General features: G+C 50.6%; 1 protein-coding gene across 1 annotated transcript in view; it reads right to left on the bottom strand.

Moving 5' to 3' along the window:
- Positions 1-10,498, bottom strand: part of lyrm4b (LYR motif containing 4) — a 42,391-nt gene that overhangs the window by 29,252 nt on the left and 2,641 nt on the right. Inside the window, exon 2 of the mRNA XM_005750620.2 lies at positions 69-189. Within this exon, the coding sequence (XP_005750677.1) occupies positions 69-189 (121 nt within the window). The remainder of the gene's footprint in view (positions 1-68; positions 190-10,498) is intronic.

The raw sequence follows: 10,498 nt of genomic DNA, 5'->3' as shown, positions 1-10,498 counted from the left end.
TGTGTGTGTGTGTGTGTGTGTGTGTGTGTGTGTGTGTGTGTGTGTGTGTGTGTGTGTGTCAGTCACACCTGTCTCTGTATCAGTGCCAGAGTCTGCCATCCCTCCTCCATCAGTCTCTCCACAGCCTTTGGATCCTCTACATTTCTGTTGGCCTTGAAGGCATCACGGACACGCCGTAGTGCATAGTTTCTGTAACACACACACACACAGAGCTTAGTTTCATTCATCGCGTCTGCAGGAAACGACAGTGGCACTGAGCAGTAAACAGAAACGTTTGTGCAGCTGAGACGGTGAAAGCCTCGGAGGACTTTCTGAAACCTGAACAACAGCACAGGAGGGACCTGCAGACGAGCGACGACAAACAAACAAATAAAAAAGACAAATTAGTGCACATGACAAAGCTGCAGGCAGCGCGCTGAGAGCAAACAGCAACAACAGAGCGGAAAACCAGCAAAACAGAAGAACCTCAACATCAGAGACCAGCAGGTCCAGAGTCCTGACCACCCAACAGGACAGCTGTGGAGACACAGATCGTCCCTCCCAGGCCTGAGCCCACGTCCCTCTCAGCAACCAGGCGGGACACCTCGTCTCCAGGGTCAGTGCTACAGTGTATCATGAAGTAATAAAGCCTCCATCAGCTCTGCTCTCAAAATGACCCCAAAACCACCCAGCGTCCAGATGTTGGATTGGATGGTGTCCTATCCAACATCTGGAGGACGTGCAGTCCATCCAGCTTTGGTCTCTTCAGGAAGCACCACGAAGAAAGTGACTAATAGAGACGTCCGAGTTTTCTAAACTTCAGGAGTGGCTGAAGTGACCAATGAGAGCGTAGGATACTGATGACACGCAACCTCCCGTCACAAAGTGATGTGGAGTCCCTTCACATCCACCGGACCACCGCGTCCTGTCTTAGTGAAGCATCATCCCGGGAATACGGCGTTCCAGCTCGGACACAGCCGGAGCCGATCGCATCGACACGAGTCGTGCTGCACAGCAGGAAGTGGTACGAGTAAATACAAGGAATTTTTCAAAATAAAAGGTGTCCAAATCAAAGCTCCTCTTTTGAATCTCTGGAAATGGAAAATAAATCAGACGTCAGTTCACGTTTTGAACACGTTTATTTCAGAGCGCGCGGCTGCACGCTGGTGTGGCGTCCATGTTTGGCTGTGAGGATGAACATCATCAGAAAAGCTTCTCAGTGGGGACAGAAGCTCTTCAGGAGGAATTTCTGCTGAAACTTCCCGATCTTTTTCATTTCCTACATAAATCCTTCCTCTGCTTTATTCCCTGTCATGGCTCCCTCTGCCTCCCTTTGCTTTTATGGCGAGCTTCCCACTCCACCTTTGAGTGTGGCTGTTTGCAGCAGCCATAAACAGATTTGCTTCCCTCTGTGGTCGAACAACATCGTTATTTTCTAGCATTCGGCCATAAAATCCAGCTTTAGGGCCGGTTACTCTGGGAGCGCTCTCACATCTCAGGGGTCTCAAAACGTCAAAACGGCGCGGCGTTAACGAGAGCGGGGGTGGAAGTTTGATTTCCACGATGACACCTTTTCTACAAGAAGCATTTGAACAAACACGGAGTTTATCAGAAGTGAAACTGAGGTACTTAAATCTCTGTTTGCAGTGACATCGACCTGACAGCCCCTCGTTTCTCGGGCCAATGCAAGCCCGATGCACTCGGCGGACTGTCGGCTGTAAAGGCTGCAGGCTGTGTTTGCAGCCGGAGGGCGGCGGGACTCCACGCCACGCTTCCCTGACCTGCGCTGATTTGATTTCCTGCAGATTCTCACAAGAAAACACGAGAGCTGCAGAACGTCCAGAGAGCGCCGCGATCGATAAACCGATGCTCGCTGAGAGGAGACGTCAGCGTGAGAGACCGCAGACGACTGTGTGTGTGTCGCTCTGACAGCTCTGATTACGTGTGTGCACCAGCCTTCATCGCCTTCATCGTCTTCGTGTATTTATTGATGTTTTTTAGATACTTTTGTTCAAAGTCTTTAAACTTCATCACCGTTTATTCAGATGTGCTGAGAGGCAGACGGGCTTCTACCAACAAACTCAAAGTCTCCAGTTTGTATCACTGCATCGACGATAATCACACACAAACGACGTGTTCGAACCCGACTTTGAAAAACCGCTGTCATTTCACTGAATGTAGAAAAAGCTGAGCCAGAGGTACGGACGTCTCTCAGAGTTTGGACTGCTGTGACGTTTTGGTTCGAGCATCGCCGTCCACCTGAGTTCTGGCTCTGCCTCGCGGCCTCCTGATAGGATCCTAACCTGATGCCCTCACCACCTCCCCCGTCCCCTCTGGACGTGGAGGAGCTGTGGTCCATCACAGAGGCCCATCAGCCGCTTGCATCAGTGATTTCATTCTTTCGGTCACTGCACAGAGTTATTTCCTGTTTTCTAATCATTGGTTCTTGTGTTGCTTTCACTTCCTTCCTTTGTTGTTTCCCCCTCAGACCGTCTGTGCTGCCCTCATTAGTCTCACTGTTTTATTCCACACCTGCTCCCTGTCTGCCAATTACCACACACACTCCGAGCTCACCTGTCAGGCTCCTCGGGCTTTCCCTGATCCGGTTCATCTTACCTTGTCACTGACAGTTTTACAGAGTTTGCCTTTCTGCCTGCTTCCGCTTGTTTTTAAGCAAAGATTTGGATTTTGGACGTGGTCCCCTCCTCCGTCTTCATCACTGGCACGAACTCCTTTAACTACGCGTTTTGGCCTCCACTGTGTAGGTTTCTTTGGAGTTGAACCGAATAAATATTTCTCTAAAGCAACACAAGCTGAACACTTTGAAGGAGGACTGGATTAGAGGCATCAGATTTCTGTTTGTCCAACCTTTCGTTGGAATTTGCTGACCAAAGGTTGGGTCGTGTTTCAGACCCCACGTCAACAATATTTCACACAAACGCAGCCATGTGAAAGTGACGACATCTTTTCCCACAGAAGTGTTTACGTCAGGTCAAACCATGTTTTCTTAATTAAACTGAGTCCTGTGGACAAACTCCACCTCCCCCATCCTGGCCTACATGATGGTTGTCCCTGGTGACCAGTTCTCCACGTCTGGCAGGTTCTGGGTGGCGTGGTCCTCCATCTCCAGTCTAAGACAGTCGAGCCGGGTTTGTCGGCAGACTTTTTCCTCGATCATCGTCCGCCGTGGACACAGACGGCTGGAGACACCAGATCCGACTCGCTGCGATCAGCTACTGGTTAGCAGTAACTTAACTTTGGTGCACGATTCTCCTGGACACACGAAGGAGTAAGAATAACTCTGAAACCAGCCCCACCAGGTAAAGTCAGCGTGTGGGAAACGCTGCGACGTTTTATATGTGAAAGGCCAAAGTGTGTGAGCCTGTTTGCCGTTCTGCATCACCTGCCCGACACACCAGGGAGCGAGCTCGACATATCCTCTCTCAGATTTTATTTTTACAGAGTGAAACGGCTTCTGTCTCCTCCACACTCTGAGCAGCCACGGCAGCAGCTGGCAGCGTAGGTGTTAGAAATCTGCCAGCTCGGGACCTCGCTAACCTCAAACCCGAGCAGCGCCGCACCCCAACGCTTCCCTCGGCTTTCTGCTGCATCTGCAGCCACCAGGACCACGGAGTGTGGTGGCTGCAGATAATAAGTACACACCGAGAAGCAAATGCAAACAGACAAATTACAAACACCGGGGAATTTTCTGGCAGGAGCCGCGGCAGTGAAAATGATTATTGGTTTAATTTCCAGCGCTCTGTGTCGATGGTCTCGGAGCCTCGTTACAGCTGGCAGCTCCTCCGATGTGGAGAAAGTACAACGCCGACCTTGGGAAGTTACAGCAAAGCCGTTCGTCTTCTCTGTCTGTCTTTGTGTCTCGAGCTCATTTAGGATTTAAGACAGAACCAATAAAAGTGTGATGGATCAGATTTACATGCCGCGGTTAAATACGGCGCTCATTACAAGGACGTGACGGGGAGCGGCGAGGAAAACGGCTCGAGATTGGTTTGAAAGTGAAACAGAAAGGATGGAGGAAACGAAGCTGTGGTGGAAGAAGACAAAAACTAAGACAGAAAGGAAGGATGAAGGAAAAAGGAATAAACACAGGAAACGAAGCATAAACACAGGAAAAGGATGACGGAGACGGGAAAGGGATGAAGACGCTGGAGAAGGAAATGAGCAATTAAGGAAGTCGGGCAGAAAAATCAGGAGAAATGTTTTAGTGTAGGATGAAAGCAAAGAGGAAAGGAAAAGGGCAGGAGGAGATGAAGACAATCACCCAGCCTGGTCTCAATCATCTTCATCATCATCGTCCGAGCTTCAAGGATTCTGGACATTAAACAATCAGGATGATTTTCTCATTTTTTCAACGTGAAGTTTGTCCGTGCTGTAAATCACAAACACCTCGCCCTGCAGCGTGCACAACAGCTCCAAACACCAAAGCCTTCGAGATCCACCTGAACCAATCAAAGGTCTGTCAGCGGCTCACCTGTGACAGCGCTCTGAGGTCAGAGGTCGCAGCTGCCCGTTTCTCAGCAGGTGTAGACGAGCAGCTGAAGCTGCCAGCTCCGGTTCTCTGGTGACTGTGCGAGTCGACCGCCGTCTAATCTTCAGGCCTGAGTGGCGACACCTATCACTCGGCTACCGGCTATCGGTTTAAAGCGGTATTGCACAAACGTAGACCCTCGCAGTCTCGATATCAGAGACGTTTAAATCCAAAGCAACCGTTTCGTGGTTCTGCTGATAGTTCCAGTTCATCCTGGAAGGTTTAAAACTCTTAAACAAAAGTCATTTACAAAAACAAATGAGCAGTTGAATAATTGCATGAGGACGGTTTAACGCGTTGATCTGACGAGCTCTGACGACCAGTTCTCAGGTTTCCGAGGTCAGCTGTAGGCAGAGACCGTCACCAGCGTCCGATGCAGACTCATTCTGCCCAATGAGCAGGCCCGAAACATGCACCAAACCACTCAGTTCAGAAAAGAGCTTCAAGGGTTTCCCTCACAGGCCTTCGAGGGGTAAAGAGATAACCTGGTAAATAACTGAGATTGCAAATATCGGCCAAAGCAAATGCAGTTTTTTTTAAGTAGCGCTACAGGCAGAAGGACAAGCAGAACAGAAAAACACAACCAAGCTAAAGAATACAGAGAAGGAAGAGTGAACAGACTACGACAAAGAAAGAACGGTGAATCGAGAGAGAAACCAATGACAGGGAAGTATAACTGAGTATAAACGAGAAAATGAAGGATGATGGGTTTGGGAAGGACAAACATCTTCCCAAGTTTCTCAGAGTTTGTCATTCAAACGTCCGGCCTCCCCTTTCAGGCTCAGCAGGGCCGGAGACGAGGTCTCGAGGCTCTCCATCACCCTGATTCATACAAACTCTCAGCTGTAATGGACCCGGTGTAATGAGCGCTGCGCTAATGAGCAAAACAAAAAGACAGACGAGAGGAAAATAAATAAATAAAAGAGCAACAAAGAGATTAGAAAGTGTTGGAAACGCCCGCCAGGCAGCTCAATATCTCCTCTGGACAGGAAGTGGCACAGGATGATGGACCGAAGGCCGAAGTCTCAAAGTCAAACTTCACTTTGGATCTTTCACACAGACACCGAGTGTAACCTAATTATAAAAGGTATTCATAACCAAGCCATCGTGTGATCAGGTAACAGCTACTAGGGTCAAACACCCGTGGACTATAACGACTGCAGCTCCCAGTGTCCTTTCAAAGCTTTGACGCTGGGCAGCTTCTAAGCTTCAGACTGTGGCTGGTTCTCACTCTTTGACAGGTTAGAGCAGAGCAGCAGACAGTCGACGGGACGGATCCGGTCCAGGTCTGTGCTCTGTTTATCCACAGTCAGCCTCATGCAGGCTAAGCAAATGTTTTCCAGACATCCTTTATCCAAAGCTACAGTTTCAATCCTGTGATGTTCCCGGGATAGAGCCGATAAGCTGCCCAGCAAGTCAAAGGATCTACTGAGCATGCTCAGAAACCTAAACCTGCCTGTTGTGGCTTCAAAAACTAAACTGAAAGCAATGAGCACCCAATCATCAGCATGGAAACACTCGCTGCAGCCAACGCTGTAGCCGTGCATCCATCAGCAGGTAGGAAACACCGCTGAGGTCCTCGCACCGGCCGGCTGATGTTTACTGACGCACAGCATTCAGTCTTTTAATACATGTTGTTGTCGAGTCATAGAGGAACTTTAAAACACTGTAATTAAACACTTAGATTCTCCTCCTGCAGCAGCCAGTGTCGACCCCGTCCAGTCCTGCAGGACCCCGTGAGTGTGGCGGGCTCACAGAGGGAGGGGCTCGGAGGTTTCTGACCAGAATGTCCCCGTGACGCCTCCCAGACGAAGCGTTCTTTAGCTGGGAGCAGACCCGTCGCAGACCCAGGAAGCTCTGCAGAGACGAGGCTTGGGTGGAGCACTTTTTATATCAAAAACAACCATTTAGTTGCTTCACACACTCACTAACACACCGATCAGCAGAATTAAAGTCTAACTTTGTTAACGCATCAGGTTATCTGAGTTTATCAGTCGATTATGAATCAATACTGACCATCACTGATACCGTACTCCATGAATAATTGATCTGCGACTCTGCACCGAGGGAGACTCGTGTTTGAAAGCTTCCTGTGTGAACGAGCTAACTCTGCACTCGGGCGAGTCGTCACTTCAGAGGGAATTCAGTCGTGTGATCTCCAGGAGACGAGAAGGAAGGAAGCATGGAAGCAGAATAACTGAGAGGAGCTGAGGAGGCGAGGGAAGGAGATGAGGAAGGACAGAGGAGGGCGGGAAAGGCTGGAGGAGTGAAAAGCAGGAGATGTCCACAATTACTTCATCATCAGAAGGTTTGTTATCTGCTGTCAGCACACGGCTGACGAAGTCAGGGGGAGAGCTATTTTTAAAAGAGGGAGAGGAGAAGAAGACAGAGGGGAGAGAGGGGGAGGGGGAGGGGGAGAGAGGGAGGGAGAGGAGAGAGGGAGAGAGCGGAGAGAGGGAGAGGAGAGAGAGGAGAGAGGGAGGAGAGAGGGAGGGAGGAGAGGGAGGGAGAGGAGTGAGGGGGAGGAGAGGGGGGGGGGAAATACTGATGAGGACAAAGTGAAAGACTCTGAGACACAAACTCTGGATCAGTTTGTTTTTGGTGTTTTGTTGCTCCGGTGCAGAGAGGATGACCTACTTCTGCCTCCTCCTCACCTCCCTCCCTCCCTCCCTGTCTGTGGGCCTCACCTGTGGCTGTGGGCCCTGCAGGGATTTTCAGTGTGTGAGCTGGAACAGGTGAGCGCACACCGCAGGATGTCAGCCAAGTTTGTGAGATTGGCTGAGAGAGACTTCAGCGGGTCGTCACATGTCGGAGAAGCAGCACAAGGCTGCAGCGCCACAGCAGGAGAGTCGTTCCATCCTGACGCACAGTAACAAGCACTTGTTATTCAAGGACCCTCGGGGGCCCTGAATCCACTTTCTAAATAAAAACATGTAGAAATGTTTTTACATAATTAACAAACAAATGAAACAGAGCGGGCTGCCCCGCGCTGAAAGCTGAGCTTTACTGGCAGCCAGGATCCCGCCTGCAGGGTTTTCACCCCAGCACTGCAGAGCTCCTTCAACCTGCACCATTTCTAACGGCCTGCAGGGGGCGACTGCAGCCGCGCTCGCTCCCTCGCTCTGTGACCTCAGACTTCATAAACATCAGGACTTACTGAGGTCACAGAATAAAACCGGACTTTTATTATTGGGTCAAACAGGAGGAGACAGTGATGCATCCGCCACACCTCCTCCTGTATCAACTACGACCCGTATAAACTCCTCCTCCCCGCGATGACGTCGCCAGCTCCCATCACGGCACCGCCTCCTCAGCCCGCTGCCTCTGTGATCCCTGTGTAACGTCCACCTTAACTGCAACGTGCGGTCAGGAAGGCGTCCGTGCAGCGCCTGCCTACAGCACCGCTAAAGCTGCCATCATCACGCTCGTCACTCATTTATTTATCGTCTCTATTCATAATAGAACACAATAGAGTCTCCGCCTTTGACTCCATCCTTCATATTTCACTGTGATCTCTCGTCAGCCTTCATCCTGGAGCAACGACGCACGAGCTGTCCGCCAACCAGGCCTCGCTCCAGGCCAAGATGGCAGCAGCTCGAGGTCACCAGAGTGGGCGTGTCCATCGACTACACAGTGTGTGAGCTTGTCACTGAGTCTAAGGATGAGACTGTTAACGTGCATGTTCTACATTGAGAGAAATCACGCGAGCACGCCGCTCGGGGCCTGGACCCTCGCCACACTGGCCTCCCTGCTCCTTCATCTGCTTCCTGGAAACAGAAATCCAAGCGAGGAGATGCGGCGAGGAACCAGGAGACAGGACAGAGCTTAAACGGGAGAGCGGTCAGAGATGCTGGCTGTGTCGCTCTGTGGTTAAAGGCTGTTCGTTATTCCCAGCTCTGGGAATCATAACGAAATTCTAACAATATTCAAAGATTTGTTTTAAGGCTGCTCAAGGACCTGCAGAGGTCCTGAATTCCCCGAGAAATAAAAACAGGGAGAAATTTACATTTTTACATAATTAGAAAACAAAGCAAAGCGGGGCCCCCTGCTGGTCTCCGGGTGCACTGCAGTAAAATGTTCATGAGCTCCACAGCCGTCAGCCGGGTGTCGCCCCGTCCCGTCATCACAGGAACGCTGTTTTAACCCTCTTCTCCAACCTGTTCCTAATGTATTGGCCTTTGACTTCATGCACCGGCCTCGCTGCGACCTTTCAGCTGCAGCAATGATCTAATTTTCCTGCAGAGAATCATGAATGTTTCATCTGACGCCTGTTTATCCAGCTCCTCCCCCTCTCTGGCAAAGCCCTCCAAATTCAGCCAAAGTCTCCCACCTCTCCTCCCAGGAAGGAAGACAGCGAAACAACAAAACACAGCCTGCAGCAACGTCTGGCATATTCAGGTCATTCCACAACAACCCGGCGAGCGCGCAGGTACACGGCTCCAGCACAAGCTGAGGCTTAGGAGGATTAAACGCCGCTCTCCCGCTCTCGCTTCTTTTCATTTGTTTTCATGCACTTTTTCCTGGAAGATCGTAATGGCTCCACTTTGTGACTGGCAGCAGACTGGCTGGTAAACCCGAGGCCCCTGCTGCGCCGCTCTCACCCCGAGGCTGCTCTTAACGTTAGAAAACAACTATGTGAAAATGATTCTGACACAGAAACAGCAGAAAACGAGCCTGCGATCAAAACACAAGTAAACCAGAGCTCAGCTGCAGCCGCCCTCACACAGCCTGCAAAGCTTAACCAAAGGCACACGTTTAAACATGCAGGATGCTCTCACCCCAACCAATCACAGCAGACCCCGCCCCTCCCTGAGCCTGGTTCTGCTGGAGGTTTCTTCCTGTTCAAAGGGAGTTTTTCTTCCCACTGTCGCCAAAGTGCTGCTCATAGGGGGTCATATGATTGTTGGGTTTTTCTCTGCATCTATGAAGCGCCTTGAGGAGACTTTTGTTGTGATTTGGCGCTATATGAATAAAATTGAATTGAACTGACGTGGGTCTGAACGAATGAAGCCATGACCGCTCAGAAATGATGGAGAAAGTGATGAGAAGGCATCGCATCTGGACCCGCCCCTCTGCGCTCCGCCCCCTCTGCGAGGAGTTACTCAGAAAGTAACTAAAGAAAGTAACTAAAGATGCCCTGATCTGGTCCATGGATCAGATTATCAGTCCCGGCTCAGGAAGTGATGATGATGTAATGAACATTCAGGTTTCCCATTTCCTGCCCAGTAAGGAGACCTGACCATCCAGCACCGAGGGCGTGTCTCTGTGAGGAAGATCATTGGTGGGCCTGGAGCAACAGGTACGCCAAGGTAAGACAGCTGTGCTGAACAGGGTGTTTGCAAAGTACGAGTAGGCAGTAATGCATCATCGTGGTTTGGACTGTCCAAAGACACACTGACTAAAACCAGCAGAATAAACACGGCGGGGTCTGGGTGGAGCTGGGTGGAGTCTGGCTTCAGCCTGAGACCTTTAAAGAGTTTATTTCCTCCATATGAAAAGGTTTGGTGCCCCACAAAGGCTTTAACCTCCCAGATAAAAAAAACCCGGTTTCATGCACTCACAGGTAAACCAGGCTTTCAGCTGCACGCCCACACAGGTGGGTGCCCACACAGGTGGGTGCCCACACTGGTGGCTGCCCACACTGGTGGCTGCCCACACTGGTGGCTGCCCACACTGGTGGCTGCCCACCTGAGGGCCCGTCTAACCCAGGAGGACAGACTCTCCTGTTTCATGCATTTCTTCAAACTCGAGCTCCCTGATTTAGTTTCATTTCTGTAGCAGCTGGTGTCACAGTAACGTGGTTTCAGGAGCAGAGCATGCTGGTACATGTAGTCACAGAGGACCACGTCCTCTCAGCAGGACTGCAGCTGAAGGAGCTGAACTCCACCCGCAGAAAGACACCAGCGTTATTGATGTGGTAATGAACTAACCGAAGTTTGATTTCACGAGCTCTCCTCCAAACCTGGCTTC

This window comes from Pundamilia nyererei, unplaced genomic scaffold (genome assembly GCF_000239375.1).
Source record: "Pundamilia nyererei isolate P.nyererei 1_Seehausen unplaced genomic scaffold, PunNye1.0 scaffold00281, whole genome shotgun sequence".
NCBI classification, from domain to species: domain Eukaryota; kingdom Metazoa; phylum Chordata; class Actinopteri; order Cichliformes; family Cichlidae; genus Pundamilia; species Pundamilia nyererei.
Note: the sequence above shows the minus strand (reverse complement) of the source record. Positions and strands in the feature narration are given on the sequence as shown.